This window comes from Coregonus clupeaformis, chromosome 33 (genome assembly GCF_020615455.1).
Source record: "Coregonus clupeaformis isolate EN_2021a chromosome 33, ASM2061545v1, whole genome shotgun sequence".
NCBI classification, from domain to species: Eukaryota; Metazoa; Chordata; class Actinopteri; order Salmoniformes; family Salmonidae; genus Coregonus; species Coregonus clupeaformis.
The window spans coordinates 16,718,966-16,745,130 of NC_059224.1; the positions used below are offsets into that span (position 1 = coordinate 16,718,966).

General features: G+C 45.6%; 1 protein-coding gene across 3 annotated transcripts; it reads left to right on the forward strand.

Annotated features, from left to right (window-relative positions):
• The first annotated feature begins 1 nt into the window (after position 1).
• Positions 2–26,002, forward strand: LOC121548695 (MAX gene-associated protein). 3 transcript variants are annotated; one of them, XM_041860224.2, is made up of 24 exons: positions 2–201; positions 1,706–3,066; positions 3,234–3,999; positions 4,170–4,248; positions 4,468–4,569; positions 4,739–4,855; positions 5,599–6,265; positions 6,468–6,693; positions 6,800–7,028; positions 7,161–7,351; positions 7,549–7,710; positions 9,114–9,153; positions 9,274–9,515; positions 11,370–11,612; positions 11,869–12,148; positions 12,518–12,850; positions 12,949–13,931; positions 14,065–14,159; positions 14,289–14,334; positions 21,942–22,124; positions 22,369–22,480; positions 22,826–22,990; positions 23,585–23,737; positions 23,994–26,002. In XM_041860224.2, exons 2-24 carry the CDS (start codon positions 1,799–1,801, stop codon positions 25,742–25,744), a joined length of 8,433 nt encoding a protein of 2,810 aa, XP_041716158.2. In that variant the 5' UTR covers positions 2–201; positions 1,706–1,798; the 3' UTR covers positions 25,745–26,002. The 3 variants fall into 3 exon arrangements, with proteins under 3 accessions (XP_041716158.2, XP_045066107.1, XP_045066106.1); XM_045210172.1 differs by having other exon boundaries at positions 23,997–26,002; XM_045210171.1 differs by lacking the exon at positions 2–201 and adding an exon at positions 384–560.
• The last annotated feature ends 163 nt before the right edge of the window (positions 26,003–26,165 follow it).

Below are 26,165 nucleotides of genomic sequence, written 5' to 3' on the forward strand. Positions count from 1 at the left end.
CCATGGTGACTTACGTCACACCCCGAGCACGGATGTGTGTGTTTTGAGTGTGTGTGTGTGTGTGTCTCTCGGTGGAGTGAGAACGTGTAGATAGATGTTCGAAAGGAGTGAGAGATAGCCTGGAAGTGTACGGAGATGCACAAGATTCGAAGAGAGTCACAACAGACAGTTCGCTATCCGATTCCTGCACGATTCACAAAGGTAGAGTCAATTTTGTGTATTTGTTGTTTATTGCACAGACTTGTCGCCGGAGTTGTTCGAGGCCACGAATTGGGCTCGAGGTGGCAGAGATCCTCGGGATGGACTCCCGCTTTTCCTCGCGCTGGCGTGGGAAATCACGCGCCATTGAGGGTTGATGTTGTGCATGCGCCTTGGTCGCCTGTGTGCATGGTCGATGCTAGGCTACATTGCGTGGCTTCGGCGGCCTCCATTTGCGAATGTATGTGCATGCTCGAAGATTATTTCGAGGCCTTTTGTTTCGACGACGGCACGCAACAGTTGGAGTTTGCTCTGTTATCATTGCTCTCCAAACAGCGCAACACACCGTACGGTGGTGGAAGGTAGGCGTCAGTGAATGTCCAACTTTTTAACTTGCTGGCTAAATATCTGGAGGCCTACAACAAGGCTTGGGGAGGACAGGACGAGGGGTGGTGTCAAGCAACTTTTATACTCGACACTGGCATGTGTTTTTGAAGAAATAGACGATTTAAAGCTCATGGAAAATAATAATGGTTTGATAGTTGAGATGGAAATATGATTTGGAATAACCATATTTAACAAATAATAACGGTAACACCTCCAATAAGCACTTTTATAGGCTACATGAAAGGACGTCGTGGTATTTGTATTGTTTCTGAACTGAAATTGACAAGGACATTACAGTTAATGTCATAATTGCATTTTAACCTGCACAGGAAAATATTGATGTAACGTTGGCCTAAACGTTTATCTAGGCTAATTTAGCCTAATCAGTTTAGATATAATTTTGTAACGTTTTGTAATCTAGGCCTAACAAGTAGACTAGTAACTAGGCTAATCAATTTAGTTCCTTACCGGTGGTTTAGGACCCGACTCAAGACTGTGTTATCCATCCGAACTAAAGACTATAGCAAGTTACCAATGAAGAGAGCCCAGTGAGCTGAGCAACCTTATCTGCTACACTTGAATGACACATTGCATGAATACAATGCCATTGTTCAAGAAAATACCGAAACAACTACAAGTTGATTAACAGAAAATTGATGTAACTTAACGTGTGGTGTCAGAAAAGTCCAATTTTTTGGGACAGGCCTACTGCTTTTGGGATAGGCCTACTGCTTTTGGGATAGGCCTACTGCTTTTGGGATAGGCCTACTGCTTTTGGGATAGGCCTACTGCTTTTGGGATAGGCCTACTGCTTTTGGGATAGGCCTACTGCTTTTGGATGACACTAAACTTCCACTAGCCTACTTACTGTATGATAGCAGACAGTGGATATGACATAAAGGTCGAACATCTGAAAACAATGTATTTTTGATCAATTAAAATCTTATTTAATCTCCATGTTTTTCTTACATACAATTTTCACAACTAATATATATATATATATATATATATTTTTTTTTATGCAGTAATCATGAATTTAGACTTGTTAGTTGGTTCACTATCTGGCCATTGACATGAGACATCTTTCTAACATAACAACATTATTCTTTCATTATTCCAGGATGTCAACTGAAAATAACCATAGTTCAACTTGAGGTACTTAAAAAAAAAAAAGTGAAGAAGAATAGTATACAACGTTTACTCTGTCTCATCTATGGAGGACCCTACTGTAATGGAGGAGGGGGTAGAGGACTTGGCCATTACTACCTCTGTCACCACATCAATCCCATTTGACAGCGTCACCATGGAGCCAGGCCTGGCCAACGAGGATGGGGTGGAGGACCAAGCTGTAGCCATGGCAGACAAGGATGCAAGCTTAACCAGCATAGCCATGGGGTCATCCACTGACACCATAACAAACACTGAAGTCAACCTAGCTATGGCATCATCCACACACAGTGAAGCTAACTTAGCAATAGCTTTTTCCACTGACGCCATTACAAACAAAGAAGCGAGTGGAACCATAGCCGTACCCATGGATAGTGGGAAAAACCCTGATGCTAAGCCAGCCAACCCACCCATAGCATCAGCATCTTCATCACCAGCTGCCACCATGACAAACAGTGGTGCCAACCCAGCCCTCCCCTCACCATTCTCATCAACTGCTGCCAGTGGCACCGCCCCCGGAGGCCTGCAGCCTGAGGAGGGAGGCCTCTCAGCGGTAAGGTCATGCGGTAGTGTGGGGGTCACTCTGGAGAACAGCAATGTCTGGAGGGAGTTCCACTGCTGTGGAACCGAGATGATCCTCACCAAACAGGGCCGGCGGATGTTTCCCTACTGCCGCTACCGCCTGACGGGTTTGGAACCAACACGCCGGTACTCCCTGGTCCTGTCAATCACCCCCGTCGACACATACCGCCATCGCTGGAACCTGAAGGAGTGGGAACCCAGTGGTCCTGGAGAACCACACACCCAGGCCTCATGCCGACTCTTCCCCCACCAGGACTCATCAGCCCTGGGGAAGGTCTGGATGGCCAGCCTGGTCTCCTTCTATAAACTCAAACTGACTAACCACTTCCTGGACCAGGAGGGGCATGTGTTGCTGCACTCCATGCACCGCTACAGGCCCAGTTTACACGTGATCCCCGTCGCAGATGGAGACGACCTTGGCTTTGACCCTAAGCTGCTTGACCTCCAGCTCCTCAGCCCAGAGGTCATGACATTCACGTTCCCGCAAACCGAGTTCTATGCCGTGACGTCGTACCAGAACACCAGGATCACCCAGCTGAAGATAGATTATAACCCCTTTGCTAAGGGCTTCCGGGAGGACAGCGGCAGCCTGCGCCTCGCGAAGCCCAGGCCGGAGCAGCCTCAGGCGGGGAAGGGAGATACCCGCTCCCCTGGTCGTAGCTCTGCTAGGCCCAATGGTGGTGAGGGGACTGAGCAGATTGTGACTGTAAACGATGTGGCGGCTGATATCAGGTGAGTGAAGCCTTCTGTTATCGTGTTGTACTGTAATTCAGCAGTTTTTCTTACAGTTCACTGAATGTTAGTGTTTTACTGTTGCTATTCAGTTTTTCATTCATTCTTGACACACCGATAAAAAAAATATATTTTTCATCTGAATTCCCCCCCTCATTGTCTTGTAGCATGAAGAAACGTTCTCTCCCTACAACTCACCCTGTCGGGGCTGAAATCTCAGGGAAGTTGAGGAAAGTAGCTCCTGGTACAGGCCCTACAGCAGATTCAGACGCCAACCAGACTGATGTGTCTGCCAGTGAGGAGGGGATGGATCTGGACGACAGTGACAGTGACCACGTCTTCCACAGGCAGTACCTCCGAGCCCAGCTAGCCCTGCCCTCAGGAGCCTTCAGGCCTGAGAACAGCCCGGGGGCTGGGGGGGAGAGACTGGGAGCTGGGATGGACCCCTCCATACAGGCCAGCCTGACTGCTAACCCTCAGATTTCTACACAGTCTGCTGTGTTACATACCAACAGCTGTTCAAAGCCTTTAAAACCTTCCACTGTAGAACCAATGGAGTCTGAGGTTCCGTCCTCACAGAAGGTTCCGCTTATAGAACCAACCATGACAGCACCCATTTTGCTTACAGAAACTCAGGAGGACAAGGCTGTGAGCTTAACCCCTAAAACATCCAAACCTCAAAAGATTGCACCCAAGCCTTCTCCTTCTACCCCCTCACCTCTGACCCCCACCGTGTCCCCCTTTGCCGTCCCTAAGCCATGGAAGAAGGGGCGTAAACCGGGGGGCAATCGGTGGGGCAGTGCCGGAAAAGTCTTTAAGGGGACTAAGGCGGCGACAGCAGCTGTCACTGCAACCAGCAGCCCGGTACCTGTTGCTATGCAACCGGAACTGGATGACGTGGAGGGTCTACTTTTTGTGTCCTTCACTTCCAAGGTAAAACATGACACTTGTGTGCGGTCAGAGTTATGGGAAATAGGAATTTCAGACATCCGGAAATGTTAATTTAGAAACCCCTGAGTCGGAAATATAGGTGGGAAACTTTGATTATCTTTGCTGAAGCTGCAGACAGTATTGACAAGGTAATATATTCCTCTGTGTCACAGGAAGCTCTTGGTGTCCATGTGGAGGACATGCCATCCAATAACACGTCACCAGTCACTCAGGCACAGCCAGAGAGAACTGGTAAGGGGGAGCGAATAAGTTCTATTCTACTGGGGTTTGTCAATTACAGTGTACTTGGCAACAAGACCCGCTGGAGAGACACAGAATAGAACATCAACATCCACTGTTGTTTTCATTGATTGGCATTCACAATACAGCATGCGTCTCTTGAAAGTCTCTCCAATAATGATGACACTATTCTATTATTTTCTAACCTGTGTGTGTGTGTGTGAGCAATAGTGGAGAGTGTTGAGGAGAAGATCGCAGGTCTGCAGACTATCCTACTGCAAGACCTGAAATCACTCAAACACAGACAGGTCATCCACCCTGTCCTACAGGAGGGTGAGTGGACAACGCACTCTGTATTTCTCTCTATTCCTCTTACTCCTTCTCCCTCTGCATCTCTCACCACACAAACCTACCAGTCTCTGTCCAAAGAGAGTTAGATATTTCACAGTAATGTCCACCATTGATAACCCTAACTCTTGTGTGTTATTCCCCCTGCCTATAGTTGGTCTGAAGTTGAGCTCCCTGGACCCAGGCCTGGCCATCGATCTACAGTATCTGGGGGTGCGTCTACCGCTGCCTCTCCCTGTGTTCACTGGGCTGGGCAACGCTACCTCCACTGGTGAGTCACACTAAGTGATGGGTAATTTACTAGCAATGTAGGCCACATACAGTGGTTGTTTCTGATAGTGGATGAAAGTCATATCTCAAAGCTCTCCAGTGATCATGAAATGGGATACCAACACAATACCTATTATTTACTTTCACTGTTTTATTATTCTCAGCTGAGTATATCCATAGGTAGCGGCCCTAGGGATGTTGTCATAGTTGCCAACAAGGGAACGTATTAATAGACATGTTATTTTTGCCTGATTGAGAAATGTGAATGCATAGCCTAGTAGTAAATTAATTACACTTGAAAGATGATAGCGGTTTTTCAATTGCATGGCTCAGCTAGTTTAATGCATCAGAGTCACTGAGCACTTAATAGGCAGTTTACTGTCATCATCCACATTTCATTGAACCCCCTCGTCAGTCAGGCAGATAATAAGGCAAGGCAATTACGGGATTTACACCAACTTAAACACTCAGAATTAGCCCTAGTAATGTGACTTCCTCCACTGTTGTACTGTGGTAGAATGGGGGGGAGTTAATGGTTGAGGTTAATGTTTGGTCTTATAATAACTCCCAAACCCCAACCCTGTCAGTATTTGCATTTCTGAAGGGACTTGATAAGTGCAAGATAATGATGGCTCTACTTAGTCTCCAAACACCAAAGAGGTAGAGGCTAGGTGAAGGGTCTAGAGGTGATTTGGAATTGGGCCCGTATCTCTTCTCTAACGGCCTTGTCTCCTCTCTGTGCAGATGGAAGCAGGTCCTTTGTCTCCAGGACGGGGAAGACCAGTGACCTGACCAAGATCAAGGGCTGGAGGGACAAGTTCATTAGAATCAAAGAGTCCTCTAAGAACCACAACCCCAACCGCTCGGCCTTCTGCAGCGAAATGCTCGACCAATACCTGGAGAGCGAGGCCCAGCGAATCAGCGACCGCGCTGCTGCCTTCTCCCACAACCCCCTGGGCTCCGTGGCCTATCAGCTGCCTGTGACCAGCACCAGCTACGTGCGGACCCTCGACAGCGTTCTGAAGACACGTGCCCCCCCGCCCCCTGCCTTCTGTAGACCCTGCCCTCTCTCTCGGAAACCCCTCCTCTACGCCGCTCTAAAGAAACCCCCTCCACCCATCAACAACCACAGGACCCCTCCTAAAGCAGCCAAACCCAAACCCACACCAACACATAGCAAACAGCACCATATAACACCACCACATGGCAAACAGCACCATATAACACCACCACATGGCAAACAGCACCATATAACACCACCACATGGCAAACAGCACCATATAACACCAGCACAGGGCAAAGCCAGATCTGCCTCTGTGCTACGGCCCATCCAGGTCACCAACTGTAACAAAACTACTACTGCTAAAGCTTCAGCTGGGGTTAAAGTCACCAGCCCTCCTACTGCGCAAAGGTAAGGAAATGCCACTGAAGACATGTTAGACCCATGCCAAGTCATACAGTTTACACATCTCTATATTTGTTGTTGTCCCAAAGCATGTTTTCATAGTTAGGATGTTATGTAGATATTTGGGATTGAGTCTGTCTAATATAAGCCTACAGCAAGTTTCATTTTTTACCCTAAAATGGACAAAACATTTTCCTCGTACCTCTAGGTCTCCTCCAGGTCAGGGGGCAGTGAGGAGGGACACCAGCCCAGGAGGAGGCCTCTCCAACGGGTTGACTGGCCTATCTAAGAACCAGCTCAGGCTGGTTGGTCTCTCTAAGATCCAGCTGAGAATGACGGAGATGGAGGATGCCACCTTCTACCAAGGACATGACAGAACACACATCACTACTGAGAGGGTGGAGAGAGCCCTGATGGCACTGCTCACTGCGCAGGTAGGACTGAGATCATACACACACACACACACACACACACACACACACACACTACGCGCACACACATTTTCTGATGGTCTCTCTCCTCATTGTCTGTGCCTTCCAGGGTCTTCCTAAGAGCCGTGCCCCCCAGGCCAGCCTAGTGGACGGTCCAGAGTGTGGTTCTGAGTTCTGCAGACTGGGGTGTGTGTGTTCCAGCCTGGCCCGGGTGTCCAGGGGTCCACTCCACTGCTACAGGCCAGACTGTATGTTGGGCTGCTCCTGCTTTAAACGCAAGATCACCAAACGGACCACAGCAGCAGAGAACAACCAGCACCAGACACTGCCTGTTTACAGTAAGTTCATACCCAGGGTGCATTTGGGGACTTGAGAGTTGTATTCTATTCTTTATTGACCAAATGAATGACACATTACACATCAACTTGAACAAACTAATGAAAGAGTCTTCTCCTCCTCTCCCTGCCCAGCGGTGTCTAACGTGGCGCATGAGGTCCAGCCCAATCGAGGCATCCGTGTCTCTACCCTGTGGGACTGCACCTCGGGGGTGGACCCCGAACCTCTCTTCACCCCGAAACCTGCCCCCAACATACCCATCAAGCCTCTAACCAGGATCTACAACCCTGGTCCCAAGCGCTACATACCTCGTCTCACCCCCGAGGTAAATGCCTCTGTCATAGTATACTATGGGGCCTGGTAGTGCACTATGCAGGGAATGGGGTGACATTTGTGAAACATCCTTCCTATGTCATACTACCACCCTAAATTACTCATCAACTGTAGTGATATGATGGAAACCTTGATTTGACAAAAGCTGTATATGAAAAGGAGATGAGTGAGTGTGTGTGTTCTCTGCAGCTGCGAGAGGAGGACAAGGACCCAGTCTACAAGTACTTTGAGAGTATGATGACGTGCGCCCGCGTCAGAGAGTTCAACAGTAAACCCCCGCCCCAGGTGCTGCCGCCACAGGTCCACCTCTTTAAGGACAGTAATAGTTCCATCATCCCCAGCAGCAGAAAGGTGAGGCACAGGACACACACACAAAATATTTATTGTCGGAGTAGATGCATTAAGGAGTGTGATCGACTGGTCGATCGATCTTCAAGGCATTCTTAGTCAATCGGCGAACATTTCTGTAGAAAAGCCAATGATAAAGCCTTGCGCTCCTATAATTTTTTTCCGGTCTTGCGCTGTTGGCGGTAGGTGCACTTGATTAAGAAGCCCTGTTGGCGGTAGGTGCACTTGATTAAGAAGCCCTGTTGGCGGTAGGTGCACTTGATTCAGAAGCCCTGCGTGCCGGGTAGGCAAAGTGTTCCCATTTTGAACCATTTTAATTTGTCTGAAGGGACAAACTCCGCCTACCCGGCAGACCAGGAGCGCTGTGGCTAAATCAAATCAAATCGCACTGTGTGCCTACTGTGCTGGCCAATCGGATAGCTCAAATGACTGTGCCTACAGCTTCCATGACCCCACAGCAAAGTTTGATGCTAGCCTAGGTGAGATTTCATAACTTTTAAAACCATGACCAAAGAGAGACTGTCAAAGAATACAGCAAAGAGCTGCTGTTTTTATGAGTGAGTTCATGTTTAAGTTTTTATTCAACACTGTTTTTATTCAACACTTTTACAAAACATAAAACACGCTTCTCCCTACTTCTACTCGCACTGCAGCCAAGTGTATCGATAGCCCTGCGTTTTTATTATTATTAGCAGCTCGTCGTGTCTATTTTCATATCAAGGAATATTTCACTTTCCCTGGTCATAGGAACAATATGAATTTCTGCATGAGGCAGATGCGGTGAGACTCCATCATCAGGTGGAAGACGGTGTCCCCTCTCTCTGGTCAGTCTCACCGGAGGAAAGGAGAGAGCAGGGACCGTGAGAGGCGGACCCTATGCTGCTCTCTCCCTCCCTGCGCTGAGACTGACCATCAGATGCAGGTACCATCAGTCCAGTAAAATAAAACATTATTTACATTTATGCTCCGCTGTGCCTCACAAGTGATACACCAACTGATCTATTTTGTTATCAAAGCTCGAGTTTTGAAATATAATATGGTCTGAGAAGAACAATATTGGCAGATCAAGCATAGAGCCAATATGCTGTGATAATGTATTAGGCCTACTGCACAAACCCCATTCTTACAGCACTGTTTTTATGAGGTTAATGTTGCATAGACTTACATTTTTTAAAAGTCATGTTTAAAATAAATTCTGAGCGGTAGATCTCGGCTTGCATTTTGACTGCGAAAGTGATCTTGACTCAGAAAAGGTTGGTGACCACTGATTTAGGAAGTTAATCTAGCCACTAGAGGCAGACAAACATTTTGCTATGGAAGAGGAGTAACAAAGCTAGTCTATCCTGGTCATGTAAGAGTGAGCCCCTCTCAGTTAATGTCATTTATTCATTTTCTTGTCTTTGCAGAAAATTATTGCTGCCATCCTCTCACCTCCAAATAAACCAGGTAAGATGGAACACAGAATCACTGCTCACCACAGTTCTTAAGAGGCTATTCAAGATGTTATGTTTTAATCTGTTGACCCCTAAAACCCTTAACCTGTGAAATCTGACCTTTCCCCCGTAGTAGTACGAGGGAAAAGTCCTTCCACCCAGGCCAAGAAGCCTAAAGGTTCTGAGCCCACCAGGCAGCTGGAGATCCAGTCAGAGTGTAACTGGGACCAGCACCGGAAACTGGTCCTGGGGGTTCTGTGTCGACGCATGACCCAGAACCGTCTGTCTGAACCCTTCAACATTGGCCCCTACCATGTCCGCCTCCTCTCCAACACACACACACGCAAGGCTGAGGGCACCATCATCATATTCAAGGTAGGGGGGATAATAACCATTAGAATAAAGCAATAAACGTGCCGTTTCCGTCTTAAAGAAGCAGTTATTTGGACCAACTCATGCTGTCATACACATAATGTTCAGAATTGCTCTATGTTTCAGATTTAAAATGCATAATTTGATCAGTGCATAGAATCTCGATCAGTGACAAGTTGATGCTCAGGACTGTGATTTACAGTGCTTTGCAAAAGTATTCATCCCCCTTGACATTTTTCCTATTTTTGTTGCATTACAACCTGTAATTTAAATGGATTTTTTATTTGGATTTCATGTAATGGACATACACAAAATAGTCCAAATTGGTGAAGTGGAATGAAAAAAATAACACATAAATAACGGAAAAGTGGTGCGTGCATATGTATTCACCCCCTTTGCTATGAAGCCAATAAATAAGATCTGGTGCAACCAATTACCTTCAGAAGTCACATAATTATTTAAATAAAGTCCACCTGTGTGCAATCTAAGTGTCACATGATCTGTCACATGATCTCAGTATATATGCACCTGTTCTGAAAGGCCCCAGAGTCTGCAACACCACTAAGCAAGGGGCACCACCAAGCAAGCGGCACCGTGAAGACCAAGGAGCTCTTCAAACAGATCAGGGACAAAGTTGTGGAGAAGTACACATCAGGGTTGGGTTATAAAAAAATATCAGAAACTTTGAACATCCCACGGAGCACTATTAAATCCATTATAAATTTTTTTGAAACAATATGGCACCACAACAAACCTGCCAAGAGAGGGTCGCCCACCAAAACTCACGGACCATGCAAGAAGGGCATTAATCAGAGAGGCAACAAAGAGACCAAAGATAACCCTGAAGGAGCTGCAAAGCTCCACAGCGGAGATTGGCGTATCTGTCCATAGAACCACTTTAAGCCGTACACTCCACAGAGCTGGGCTTTACAGCAGAGTGGTCAGAAAAAAGCCATTGCTTAAAGAAAAAAAGAAGCAAACACGTTTGGTGTACGCCAAAAGGTATGTGGGAGACTCACCAAACATATGGAAGAAGGTACTCTGGTCAGATGAGACTAAAATTGAGCTTTTTGGCCATCAAGGAAAACGCTATGTCTGGCGCAAACCCAACACCTCTCATCACCCCGAGAACACCATCCCCACAGTGAAGCATGGTGGTGGCAGCATCATGCTGTGGGGATGTTTTTCATCGGCAGGGACTGGGAAACTGGTCAGAATTGAAGGAATGATGGATGGCGCTAAGTACAGGGAAATTCTTGAGGGAAACCTGTTTCAGTCTTCCAGAGATTTGAGACTGGGACGGAGGTTCACCTTCCAGCAGCACAATGACCCTAAGTATACTGCTAAAGCAACACTCGAGTGGTTTAAGGGGAAACATTAAAATGTCTTGGGATGGCCTAGTCAAAGCCCAGACCTCAATCCAGTTGAGAATCTGTGGTATGACTTAAATATTGCTGTACACCAGCGGAACCCATCCAACTTGAAGGAGCTGGAGCAGTTTTGCCTTGAAGAATGGGCAAAAATCCCAGTGGCTAGATGTGCCAAGTTTATACAGACATACCCAAAGAGACTTGCAGCTGTAATGGCTGCAAAAGGTGGCTTTACAAAGTATTGACTTTGGGTGGGGTGAATAGTTATGTACGCTCAAGTTTTCCTTTTTTTGTCTTATTTCTTGTTCGTTTCACTCCCCAAAATATTTTGCATCTTCAAAGTGGTAGGCATGTTGTGTAACTCAAATGATACAACCCCCCCCAAAATCCATTTTAATTCCAGGTTAAGGCAACAAAATAGGAAAAATGCCAAGGGGGTGAATACTTTCGCAAGCCACTGTATTATCATCCACTTCCTTACTTCAAGGTCTGCATCAGTAAGGCTGAAGACGACGATACCGATGATAGTGATGAATCCGATGGTGAAGTCACAGACAACAGTAGTGACGACAGTGATGAAGATGAGGAGGAAGAGGGCATCCCTAAGCCTGATCCTGAGGAGCCAGAGATGCAGGTCGGAGTGACTCCCTTCCTGACTGGAGTAGTGCCAGCAGGCAGACTGAAAGCCAGGAAGAAACAACCAACCTGTCCTGCTGTAGGACTCATCCAGGTGGGCTTATTAGGTTCACTTTACCTCGATTTTGGACATTTTAAATCCATTTTTGAAACGAGACCTAGCCATAAAGTGTAGTTTGTAGTGTTTTTTTTTTTGTTATTGAGGAGCTCCAAGTTATTTCTAATTTAACAATTGTACCTAGATTTTGTGAAAATCTCAATCCTCTACAGGGAACCTGTTCTTTATGTTAATCTGTTCTGCTTAAATTCTCTCCATTCTTTCTCTTCTCTCTTTCTATCTTCCTCCCCAGGTGAACGGTAAATCCTACTCCCAGGCCAGGCTGCTGCTGGGGCAGATGGGAGCTCTGCACCCGGCCAATCGGCTAGCTGCGTTCGTCACCGGCAGGTTGCGCTCTGTAGCCAAGGCCCCTCAGAAGGCCTCTCAAAAGCCTCTCAACTGCTTCCCCAGGGCGAAGAAAACACCTGTAGGTGCTGGGCACTTGAAGACCGCAGCCACTGCTGTTGCTCCTCAAGGCAGTAGTAGTGTTACAGCTATGGCTATGGCCCAGAAAGTATTCCAGACACCAGCAGGTAAGATCCTTTCACTGCTCCTCAATAGAGGCTTGAAGTAGAAGTTATATAATATAATAATATGCCATTTAGCAGACGCTTTTATCCAAAGCGACTTACAGTCATGCGTGCATACATTTTTACGTATGGGTGGCCCCGGGGATCGAACCCAGTACCTTGGCGTTACAAGCGCCATGCTCTACCAATTGAGCTACAGAGGACCACAACATAACCTTACTGCAACACTTGTACATTTTGTTGTATTGTATTAATTATGATGTAATTAGACAGTTGAGTAACCGAAGCCTGATGGTTCAAGGATGGCTATAGTTCTGTATTATCTCAGAAAAGGCCTCTCTTTCTTACACTGTCACTGCTGTCTGTTTCCAGGGAAGAACAGGCTTCCTCCGTACAGACCACCATGGTCCCTAGGTGTCACCAAATCTAAAGGTAAAACCTCCACCAGTCAAACCACCACAGACCCTAAAGACCCAGCCGGCTCTCCCCAGCTCCTGGTCCCCATGGCCCCTCCTCCTGCCCCAGGCACCTCCCAGTGCTCGCCCCCTGGTGTGTCGCCCCCTGCTGGAAAGAAGATGCTACTACAGACAGTCTCTTCCTCCCAGGGCTGTAAAATGTATCGTCAGCCCAACGGACAGTTGATCAAGCTGGTACCTCTGAATCAGATGCGTCACATAAAGGCAAATAATCAAGACAAGACCCCTCGTGAGTTCATGTACTGATGAATGTACACACACACACACACACACACACACAAAACCACATCCTCAACACCCTCTTGATATCTTGTGTTGTCCCAACAGGTTCTGCTACTAAGCCGTCCACCCACAAGACACTCCCCCCTCCCCCTCCTCTCACCTCCTCACGCCCCCCTCGCAGCCCCCCTCCCCACGCTCCCCTCATCAAATTCATCATGGGCCAGTTGGGTGCCATCACCCCATCCCAGACCACCTCTTCTTCCTCCCCCTTGTCTCTCACTGTCTCCTCCTCCCTGAAGACCCCCAGCTTCCTGGGCCAGACTGGGACCTACTCCTTCAGGATCTGTCCTCCGACTGCAGGGGACCAGGGCTCCAAGGGTCTAGGCCAGGGCACCGTGGGAGGCCCAGCTGGAGTGTCCCTGCCTGGTGGCTTCACCCTCATCCAGCTCCCTAAGCCTGGAGGTACTGGAGGAGGTGCTCCCCGGCTACCTGAACTAATCAGAACCACAGCCGTGGGTGACACGGTAGCAGCCTTAGCTTCACAACAAGAAGGGCATCGTCTGGAGACCCAATCATCCTCTGGACCTGGAGGGGTAAAGGTACAGAAGAACCAGAGAGGAACCTCTTCTTCCTCTCCCTTGCCTCTAGCATTGACACCAGTTAAAACAGAAGACCACTCCTACACCCCAGGGTTAAATACCAATACATCTGACTCCAGATCAGCTCTAGCCCAGAAAAAACTGAGTCTAACTCAGCCAAAGGGCTTTAAATCTGACCGTAGATCAGCCAAATCCAACACCTCTTGTCCTGTGGAGCCCAATGAGCTGACCTGTGATGAGCAGATGCTGTCGGACGAGAGTGATGCAGAGAGAGGGGAGGTGGGGGAGAGAGGGGAGGTGGGGGAGGGCTCGGGACTATGGAGCCCAGAATCATGGAAGAAAGACACTGAGTTCAGCAGGTTTACCACTCTAAGAATGCATGAGAACGGACATCCTGATTTTAAGGTCGAGGACTCTGATTCAGATTCGGACGACTCCTCGGACGACTCCTCGGACGACTCGGATTCCGACAGTGATAAATACGCCAACGTAAGCGAGCTTAATTTTTGATGGTTTGATTTTAGTAATTATTGTATTCTGTGTGTAAACGTTCGCTGCAGTTGCACTTGGTTGAGTTGTGGTGTAGTGTTTTGTAAAGCCAGATTGTGTTGTCTCACCCCAGGAGGATGAGGAGGAAGCGGTGGACATCGAAACGGTGAAGGAGAGGAGACAGGGAATCACCATCGCTCAGATGAGGGCCACTGTCAAACACACACAGTAAGACTGTAGTGTGTGTGTGTGTAGGCTATTTAGCTGTATGATTTTGCGTGAGACACTCTCAAGGAAGCTGGGGTTCAAGTAAAGGTTTTTACATGTTTGTCTGAAATTAATATTTTTCCCTAACAGAAAAAACAGTCAGGATGGGGAAACGGCACCAAAACCAAAAGAAAAGGTAAGACCTCTCCCATCTGTCCATTATAACTTCAGAGCGACATCTTGTTTTGTAGTATTCTTAGGCACTCTTTTACAGAGCTGTCTAATTAAGGTCTCTCATGTATGGCAAAAAACATAGTTTAAAGGGGAATGGTAACACTAGGCTTTAGACCACCAGCTAACTGGAACTGTAAATTGCCCTATTGGCATTATTGCATCACTGGCAGGATTTTCAAAAAATGTCTGAATCCCAAAACTGGCTGAAAGACCATGAACTCTGCGTGCATTGAGCTAAATTTGCTGGTGTCAAACCATAAATGAGACCATATTTTGAAAGCTGAGAAACGGCCCTTTCAAATGATATGACATACAATAGCATCACAGCGGCTGCTGATTGGCTGAATACCCGGGGCGCAAGGTGGTTGGAGTTGTCAACAAAGCAGCATGACAGAAAATATGATGCCAAGTTTTCGAACTACTGATAGTATCTTTAAGATATATCAAGGGATCTATGCATTTTTAACAACTGCATAAATACACCTATTTCACTTTTGCATGTCAAAAACTGAATGACCACTGCTGCACATGCTGCCACTGTTTTGAACGGATTAGATTATACTATTTAGAATGAGCAGCCAGCTCACGAAAGAACGAGTGCACAAGGATAGCTAACTAACATAATGTCACAAAGCATGATGCGCTAGCCAGTTAACTTTCATTCTGAAATAACTTCATATTTCTGAGTTAGATATTAGTTTAGAAAGACTTGAAATTGGCATGGGAGCTAACTAACTAGCTAGCAAGCTACCAGCGAGCTATAGCTAGCTAGCTGCTTATCAAAGGTAGATGGCTAACTGGTTAATTTGACAACAAAATCGACCAAACAATTTTTTTATGTTTCTGTAGCTGACTAATTCATTTGATCATGCTTTGTGATACACCCGGTTGTATGCTGTTTTAGTCCCCACATGTCGCCCTGTCACCTACAGCAGAACCTTATAAACAACATCAGGGGGAAACAATCAAAATGGCCATGCTTGTTGTCCTACCAGATCCGCGATGAGAAGGTTCTAGCTAGTGTATCCCTCTGTCCTTCGACTCTTGTTAGATGTAGTTGTCTGTTAGCATGACCTATGCGCCCACGTAGGCGGAGATGGCACTTACTGAGGGGCAGAGTAGTAACTGAATTGCTTGTTTTTAACAATATATTTTTAACCTAAATGTACACATTTACTGTACTTTTATGAGCATTTAAAACATAATCCATGAATGATATATACAGTGGGGAGAATAAGTATTTGATACACTGCCGATTTTGCAGGTTTTCCTACTTACAAAGCATGTAGAGGTCTGTAATTTTTATCATAGGTACACTTTAACTGTGAGAGACGGAATCTAAAACAAAAATCCAGAAAATCACATTGTATGATTTTTAAGTAATTAATTTGCTACATCAGAAAAGCAGAACTTAATATTTGGTACAGAAACCTTTGTTTGCAATTACAGAGATCATATGTTTCCTGTAGGTCTTGACCAGGTTTGCACACACTGCAGCGGGGATTTTGGCCCACTCCTCCATACAGACCTTCTCCAGATCCTTCAGGTTTCGGGGCTGTTGCTGGACAATACGGACTTTCAGCTCCCTCCAAAGATTTTATATTGGGTTCAGGTCTGGAGACTGGCTAGGCCACTCCAGGACCTTGAGATGCTTCTTACGGAGCCACTCCTTAGTTGCCCTGGCTGTGTGTTTCGGGTCGTTGTCATGCTGGAAGACCCAGCCACGACCCATCTTCAATGCTCTTACTGAGGGAAGGAGGTTGTTGGCCAAGATCTCGCGATACATGGCCCCATTCATCCTCCCCTCAATACGGTGCAGTCGTCCTGTCCCCTTTGCTGAAAAGCATCCCCAAAGAATGTTTCCACCTCCATGCTTCACGGTTGGGATGGTGTTCTTGGGGTTGTACTCATCCTTCTTCCTCCTAACACGGCGAGTGGAGTTTAGACCAAAAAGCTCAATTTTTGTCTCATCAGACCACATGACCTTCTCCCATTCCTCCTCTGGATCATCCAGATGATCATTGGCAAACTTCAGACGGGCCTGGACATGCGCTGGCTTGAGCAGGGGGACCTTGCGTGCACTGCAGGATTTTAATCCATGACGGCGTAGTGTGTTACTAATGGTTTTCTTTGAGACTGTGGTCCCAGCTCTCTTCAGGTCATTGACCAGGTCCTGCCGTGTAGTTCTGGGCTGATCCCTCACCTTCCTCATGATCATTGATGCCCCACGAGGTGAGATCTTGCATGGAGCCCCATACTGAGGGTGATTGACCGTCATCTTGTACTTCTTCCATTTTCGAATAATTGCGCCAACAGTTGTTGCCTTCTCACCAAGCTGCTTGCCTATTGTCCTGTAGCCCACTCCAGCCTTGTGCAGGTCTACAATTTTATCCCTGATGTCCTTACACAGCTCTCTGGTCTTGGCCATTGTGGAGAGGTTGGAGTCTGTTTGATTGAGTGTGTGGACCGGTGTCTTTTATACGGGTAACGAGTTCAAACAGGTGCAGTTAATACAGGTAATGAGTGGGGAACAGGAGGGCTTCTTAAAGAAAAACTAACAGGTCTGTGAGAGCTGGAATTCTTACTGGTTGGTAGGTGATCAAATACTTATGTCATGCAATAAAATGCAAATTAATTACTTAAAAATCATACAATGTGATTTTCTGGATTTCTGTTTTAGATTCCGTCTCTCACAGTTGAAGTGCACCTATGATCAAAATTACAGACCTCTACATGCTTTGTAAGTAGGAAAACCTGCAAAATCGGCAGTGTATCAAATACTTGTTCTCCCCACTGTATATATATATTACATTTTTTATTTTAAAGACCATGTTTTTTTGGGGGGGACCAATCACAAGTGGGGCGCCGCCCCTAACACTCTTATGGGCGAACTTCCGCTGCCACATCAAACAAATGGTAATCAAGAAAAAAGATCAGTGAAAAGATCTTGTATGAAAATCAACCAAAAAAATACCCAAACAATTTCCATTTACACAACTTCCTAATGAAGATAGAAAATACCTTAGAGCATATTAAGTCTTCCTTGTTTTGTAAAGATTGAAAATCTCAAATCAGAATAGTAATACCTTTCACTGTGAATGAGTTACAGCCGTTTTAGGGAACGGTGGTCTTTTTCTAGAATTCTATGGAATGTTCTGTTATCAGATACTTTCTTATATGGATTGTATATTAAACACCGATCTGCACCAAAACATATTACAAATGGCATTTAGTATTAAATATTATAAGGAAAGACATGCACAAGTAATATAATATTAATAAATCAATAACTTTATTTAAATAACTTTGAGGGGAGTCCATCGTCTCACTCAAGCCTGAAAACAAAGTGCAAGTTACATAGAAAATTGGAATTACAAAATATAAGAATAAGGCATATAATAACAATAATTGGCTTTTAGAACTTCAATTTCTTCTATACATACATTCCGCTAGGCCTATAGCCTAATACAGAGTCAAAATGGGAGCAAATTAAAAGTATGCAAGAGAGGCAAAATGACAAGTGACAATCTGAGCTACTGGGTGAAGACTAGCAGACCAAAATCCCACTAATTTACCATTCCTGCATTTTGATACCAGCTTTTTTGGATATCTGAAAGGGGTAGGAGGTAAAAAACATGGAAAAATAAAAGTCACCTAAAGAACTAGTCATGATTCCTGTAGTATTTTCAGACCCCGTAACCAAAATACATGTATTGGGTTCTGGATGAATGGTACTCTCCTTTTTTGCAGGTAAATTCATTAACACATGCATTGTTTAACTACTCCCTAATTTGAACTGCAAACAGCACCCATGGTTTAATAACACTCCCCACCCCTCCCAATTTGCCAGTTACCCACTGATATGTATAAAAGGGGTATACCTGCAAATAAGGGACTGTTTAAATATAAACGCAACAATGTCAAAGATTTTACTGAGTTACAGTTCATATAAGGAAATCAGACAATTGAAATATATTAATTAGGCCCTAATCTATGGATTTCACATGAATGGGAATACAGATATGCATCTGTTGGTCACAGATACATTTTTTTAAAAAGGTAGGGGCGTGGATCAGAACCAGTCAGTATCTGGTGTGACCACCATTTGCCTCATGCAGCGTTGTCCCACTCCTCTTCAATGCCTGTGCAAAGTTGCTGGATATTGGCGGGAAATTGATTTTATTTATTTAACCTTTATTTAACCAGGTAAGCCAGTTGAGAACAAGTTCTCATTTACAACTGCGACCTGGCCAAGATAAAGCAAAGCAGTGCGATTAAAAACAACAACACAGAGTTACATATGGGGTAAAACAAAACATAAAGTCAAAAAATACAACAGAAAACATATATACAGTGTGTGCAAATGTAGCAAGTTATGGAGGTAAGGCAATAAATAGGCCATAGTGCAAAATAATTACAATTAGTATTAACACTGGATTGATAGATGTGCAAGAGATTATGTGCAAATAGAGATACTGGGGTGCAAATGAGCAAAATAAATAATATGGGGATGAGGTAGTTGGGTGGGCTAATTTCAGATGGGCTGTGTACAGGTGCAGTGATCGGTAAGGTGCTCTGACAACTGATGCTTAAAGTTAGTGAGGGAGATAAGAGTACCCTGTCGTACGCGTCAATCCAGAGCATCCCAAACATGCTCAATTGGTTACATGTCTGGTGAGTATGCAGGCCATGGAAGAACTGGGACATTCTCAGTTTCCAGGAATTGTGTACAGATCTAGACATGGGGCCGTGCATTATCATGCTGAAACATGAGGTGATGGCGGCAGATGAATGGCACGACAATGGGCCTCAGGATCTCGTCATGGTATCTCTGTGCATTCAAATTGCCATTGATAAAATGCAATTGTGTTCGTTATCCCTAGCTTATGCCTGCCCATACCATAACCCCACCGCCACCATGGGGCACTCTGTTCACAACATTGACATCAGCAAACCGCCCGCCCACACGACGCCATACACGCTATCTGCCCGGGATATAGTTGAAACCGGGATTAATCCGTGAAGAGCACACTTCTCCAGCGTGCCAGTGGCCATCGAAGGTGAGCATTCGCCCCCACTTAAGTCAGTTAAGACGCCAAACTGCAGTCAAGTCAAGACCCTGGTGAGGACGACGAGCACGCAGATGAGCTTCCCTGAGACTGTTTCTGACAGTTTGTGTAGAAATTCTTCGGTTGTGCAAACCCACAGCTTCATCAGCTGTCCGGGTGGCTGGTCTCAGACGATCCCGCAGGTGACGAAGCCATATGTGGAGGTCCTGGGCTGGCGTGGTTACAAATTGTCAATATGATAATTTTCTTTTGTACAGTTATCAAAGACAACATTAACATCAAAAAGACAAGACGAGAAGGGCGAAATCAATCAATTAGCTAGCTAGCTACCTTGCCTCGTTTTAGCTGACTGTCTACTCGGCGTGTTATCAAAAGTTCAAGTCACATACTCATCAATCGGGAAAAATACTCAAAAATGTAAATATTATAATTACCAACAGAAAAAAAAATCTTATACAATTTCTTACCTTAATATTGTTGTCCTGATCTCAATGACAAAGCTGTCAAAGTTGTGAGAAACATTTCAGTTCCAGTGGAGGTGAGCCACATCCAGGTGGCAGCATTCACTTTCTGTCCCCTGCCAAAACTCACAATTTGCTCAACCCTGCCAATAACGCATTGGCGTCAGTCGCTACTATGGCAATTCAAGATTGCGCTACCCATACCTCTAATAAAGATTGTTCAATATCAAAATAAAATAAATAGACATGTTTATGTTAAATGCACATGTTTAGAATTAGTGGATGGAATACATCTCTTTGCTTAGTTTTACTTCCTAAAGTGTTTATATTCCCCTTTAATACAGTGCCTTGCAAAAGTATTCATCCCCCTTGGCGTTTTTCCTATTTTGTTGCATTACAACCTGTAATTTAAATGGGTTTTTATTTGGATTTCATGTAATGGACATACACAAAATAGTCTAAATTGGTGAAGTGGAATGAAAAAAATTACTTGTTTCAAAAGATTCTAAAAAATCAATAACGGAAAAGTGGTGCGTGCATATGTATTCACCCCCTTTGCTATGAAGCCCCTAAAATAAGATCTGGTGCAACCAATTACCTTCAGAAGTCACATAATTAGTTAATTGCACACAGGTGAACTTTATTTAAGTGTCACATGATCTGTCACATGATCTAAGTATATATATACACCTGTTCTGAAAGGCCCCAGAGTCTGCAACACCACTAAGCAAGGGGCACCACCAAGCAAGCGGCACCATGAAGACCAAGGAGCTCTCCAAACAGGTCAGGGACAAAGTTGTGGAGAAGTACAGATCAGGGTTGGGTTATAAAAAAAATATCTGAAACTTTGAACATCCCACGGAGCACTATTAAATCCATTATTAAAAATTGAAATAATATGGCACCACAACAAACCTGCCAAGAAAGGGCCGCCCACCAAAACTCACGGACCACGCAAGGAGGGCATTAATCAGAGAGGCAACAAAGAGACCAAAGATAACCCTGAAGGAGCTGCAAAGCTCCACAGTGGAGATTGGAGTATCTGTCCATAGGACCACTTTAAGCCGTACACTCCACAGAGCTGGGCTTTACGGAAGAGTGGACAGAAAAGCCATTGCTTAAAGAAAAAAATAAGTAAACATGTTTGGTGTTCGCCAAAAGCCATGTGGGAGACTCCCCAAACATATGGAAGAGGGTACTCTGGTCAGATGAAACTAAAATTGAGCTTTTTGGCCATCAAGGAAAACGCTATGTCTGGCGCAAACCCAACACCTCTCATCACCCCAAGAACACCATCCCCACAGTGAAGCATGGTGGTGGCAGCATCATGCTGTGGGGATGTTTTTCATTGGCAGGGACTGGGAAACTGGTCAGAATTGAAGGAATGATGGATGGTGCTAAATACAGGGAAATTCTTGAGGGAAACCTGTTTGTCTTCCAGAGATTTGAGACTGGGACGGAGGTTCACCTTCCAGCAGGACAATGACCCTAAGCATACTGCTAAAGCAACACTTGAGTGGTTTAAAGGGAAACATTTAAATGTATGGGGAAAGGCCTAGTCAAAGCCCAGACCTCAATCCAGTTGAGAATCTGTGGTATGACTTAAAGATTGCTGTACACCAGCGGAACCCATCCAACTTGAAGGAGCTGGAGCAGTTTTGCCTTGAAGAATGGGCAAAAATCCTAGTGGCTAGATGTGCCAAGCTTATAGAGACATACTCCAAGAGACTTGCAGCTGTAATTGCTGCAGAAGGTGGCTGAATAGTTATGCGCGCTCAAGTTTTCTGTTTTCTTGTCTTATTTCTTCTTTGTTTCAGAAGAAAATATATTTTGCATCTTCAAAGTGGTAGGCATGTTGTGTAAATCAAATGATACAAGACCCCCAATAATCCATTTTAATTCCAGGCTGTAAGGCAACAAAATAGGAAAAATGCCATGGGGGGTGAATACTTTCGCAAGCCACTGTAGGTCTAAGAATACCTCGGAATACCCAATAGAATGCTCAATAAGCCTTAACCTTTGACCCCTGTGCCCTGCAGCATCAGAGGGATAAGAGAGAGGAGGAGGGGTCTGGGTCTGGTGAGGGAGGGGGTCGTAAGAACCGCACCCTGACCGAGAGGCTGCGTCGTGGCGAGCACCAGAAGCTCTTCACCAGACTCAAACAGGTGCTGTTCATGGAAGAACTGGACCCCAAGGTCTCCAAGCTACACCTCCTCTCACAGGTAAGGGACAGTCTGTTATGTGGCTGTGTAACCGGCTATTTGTTTTGGTTAATTTTGTCCTGTTCTGTACTGTGGTAGACACAAGAATTATACATTTACTTTCATATATTTTTAATTAATAAACTCAACTTTTTCATGGTCGCATTTTTTACCTCTGTGCTTCCCATAGGTTTGCAGCTTGGGTATAAATGGTTAATAATAAAGATATAAAAGGGATTTTAACATTTCATTATTATTTCTTCAGGCTCTGAAGGAGATTCGTACCCTGTCGGTGGACTCTGAGTCTCTGGAGGAGAAGAAGAGGATGCTGACTGAGATCCAGTCTGTCTATGTCAAGGAGATCGCATACATGTCTGGTACGTCTGACTGGAGCTACTTACTTAATCACTTACTTACTTAAGCACTTACTTATTTACTTACATACTTAACAACTTACTTACTTAATCAATTACTTACTTAACATGTACTTAACACTTGCTTACTTTATCACTAGCTTACTTTATCACTAGCTTACTTTATCACTAGCTTACTTTATCACTAGCTTACTTAATAACCTACTTACTTAAACACTTACTTGAGATACTTTTATTATGTGGTTGTTTCTGCCTCAGTATTACCAGAGATTCATTCAACATGTTTTGAAGGCAAGAAGCATATTAATGTGAACTCGGATGTGTTTTTTATTTTTATTTTTATTGTAGGAAAGCCAGAGGAGCTGATCATGGCCAAGCTGAAGGAGATCTGGGAGAAGAAACGGACTCTGGCTGCCCAGAGGAGAGCAGCTGTCCCCCCTACCTCCACCTCCTCCTCTACCTCCCAGGTCTCCTCCTCCACTACCTCCACCCCTAGTCCCATCACCCTGACAGGTAATAATAACCTGCTTCTTATGTCTGACAACAGGAGGAATTCAGATGCAGCTTTGGATTTGTGACACCTTTTAATAATTATCCTTTTACTGCATTGGGCTAAATCAGGGTTACACAGTGTTTCTTGGTACTCTTAAACAAATCTATACACCTAACACACATGGTTATGGTCTTTTATAAAAAAGACCCCTGTACCATGTCAGATATAGATGAAATGTTGAGTTTGCATCCCAATATTACACTTTATATACATCACAGAAGACTGAAATATAACAAAACCGTTTGACATAGAAACACTGGATTTCCTGCACGTTTTTTGAAATAATGTTGATTAATTATACATTATGAATAATGTTCCACCCATGAGGTGACTAGAGGGCGATTTGGGCATTTGACTGCAAGAAAGGCTATGAGGTATGACCCTGCCAGCCCCCCTAGATAGCTAGTGTCTACAGGCTTTTGTACCATCCCTACACCTACGCACCTGATTCACCTGTTTCTGTGGGAGTATGGCCACTAAGCAGGATCAATGAGTTAGCCAGCTAACTTTGATCAACCATTTAGATATAGCTCTTATTTATCTGTATATCCCAGTGTCCCAGGTGTCTCAAGCTAGCTCTCTGGGTCAGGCAGGAGCAGCTAGTGGCTCTGTGAAACCAGTGGCTGCTGTTCTACGCACCAAGAGCGGCAAGATCATACTTCCTGCTTCCATGCTTCCCCCTTCCATGCTTCGTGCTTCCAAACCAGGTGAGCGCATACAGGAACAGGACACCCATATTTGGTCTCTCACGCTCATGTTTAAGAGATTATGCAAGTTCTATATCTAAATATGAAATATCAACAATGCTGAATTGGAAGAGCGTAATAACTGTGTTTTGAAGTCCATTTGCACACTATATGGGTAAAATGTGCCAAGGGTTATGATCGTTAGACTGGCATTCTGACTAGAATATGTTGTTGTGAGTCTGTCAGTCTAACGGTTGTGTATTTCCTTTATCCACAGCAGGAAGAGCGGTCTACACAGTGAAAGTTATGAAGAGACCATCAACAGCCATCTCTCTCTCCAACCCCACCTCCTCAGCAGCCAAGTTGGTTGTGGAGAAGGTGAGAGCTGAGGAAAAGGAGTATAGGCCCCCGACTATCCACCCCGCAAAGCCCCTCTCTCAGACACCTGACCCACAGCCCTCTGTGTCTGCCTCTGGCCCTGAGAAGAAGGACCAGGGGAGAGTGTCTGGGGAGGCTGAGAAGCCCTCAGACAGCCCAGCAGAGGAGAGGCCAGAGGTAGGTAAGGAGGAACCACAGGCCCCTGTCTGTAATGGATCCATGGAAGAAGAGACTTCCACAGAGAAGGACAACCGCTCAACTCCAAAAGAGAAGAAGTCACTGATCAATAAAAACTCAATCAAGAGGCTTTCTGGTATGAAGTGTCCCCTCGTGGAGATTGCTCCCCTAAACAGTGCCATCTGGAGGCCGTTGGAGGAACTGCAGATGGGGGGTGAGAGTGACGCTGGAGGCTGGGGCCTGTCTCTGACCAAGGGAGAGGCAGCCATACTGGTGAAGGCTCTCTCTGAACACCAGGGCATAGTAGTGGGGCGGAAGGGAAAGGATAGCCCGGTCCAACACAATGGAAAGAAGAGCTCTGTGACACTAAAGGGCAAGAGTAGCTCAGTCACACAGAAAAGAAAGGATAGCTCAGAACTACAAAAAGAACAGGATAGCACGGTGTCGCAGAAAGAAGCTGATCGCTTGGTCCCACAAAAGGGAAAGGATAGCTCGGTCACACCAAAGAAAAATGATAGCTCGATCATTCAGAAGGCAGAGGTTGGCTTGGTGACATCAAAGGAAAAGGATGGTTTGTTGACACAAAAGGGAGAGGGAGGCTCCACAGACGGCTCAGAGGCTCAACTAGTGAAGAGGAAACGGGGAAGGCCTCGCTTGGACATCAAAACACCACCAGCTGACATCAAGACACCACCAGCTGACATCAAGACACCACCAGCTGACATCAAGACACCACCAGCTGACATCAAGACACCACCAGCTGGAGATATCACTACTAACCCTGCTCCGCGGGGTCGGCCCCGTAAAGTATCACGGATTGGGGTGAATAGCTCTGTGGCAACGACTGGTGGCAACGACCAGGCCAACGTGACACAAACCGCGGGTAGTACTAGTAACCCTACCCCAGTGTCTAAACCTGGGGGTATTCTTGTGACTAACACTGGGGGTGGTGAAATCCAACTAACACCAAGGGAACATAGCCTTAGCCCTACGAGGCGGGGTAGGCCTCCTAAAGTACGATGGGTTGGGGTTACTACTAGCCCTGTGGTGACGACTGGACCTGGGGGTAGTACCCCTACCCCAGTGACTCAAGATGGGGGTAGGCCTGTGAAGAGTGCTGCCGGTAGCCCTGCAACTTTGGGTAGGCCACCCAAGGTGCGGCGAGATGGTTCTAGTCCGGCCAAGGTGACTAGGGATGCGGTTACTAGCCCGGCTCCTGTAACTCGGGCAGGGTTGAACCCGGCGAGATGGACTCGTGCTGGGGGAGGTAGCCCTGTGGTGAAGACTGAGGGCAGCCCATCCAAACCTCCACGAGGAGGAGCTGAGGTTAATAGCCCTGTAGCCATGACTAAAGGAAGCACAGGTAAAACGCCACAGGCTGTGGGTCGGTCTGGAACACGACATGTGACCCGCGCTGTAGCGGTGAAGGGCCCTGTCAGTGGGAAGAGGACGACAAGGTCTGATAAGGCCTAGTGAAACTGAGACTAAGGCTGCATTTCCACACGGTTTCCATTGGTTCATCTCGATACTGTAGTAGTCTAAAATGGCGTCCTCCCCTTGTTTTCTCTCCTTCCACTCCAATGACGCTGCGTTTCAGCCTAGCTCCAACCACAGGAGCAAGAGAATCATACTCCTAACAGACGTGCCGTTAACTGTCATTAAAGCTAGAATCCTTAGTTGCTGCATCCATTTTTTGACTTATAAATGTAAGATGTATACCCATTGATTCTAGAAGAATATAACTTCTAAATAAATGCCTCATGAGCTTAGTTCAACTGTCCTACCCCATCAGAACACAAAATATACGCTTGTTTTACTCCAATGTTTGTTAACAAAGTAAATGTGAACACACTGTACAGCCTCAAAACATGGTTAAATTGTTTTATATCATGCA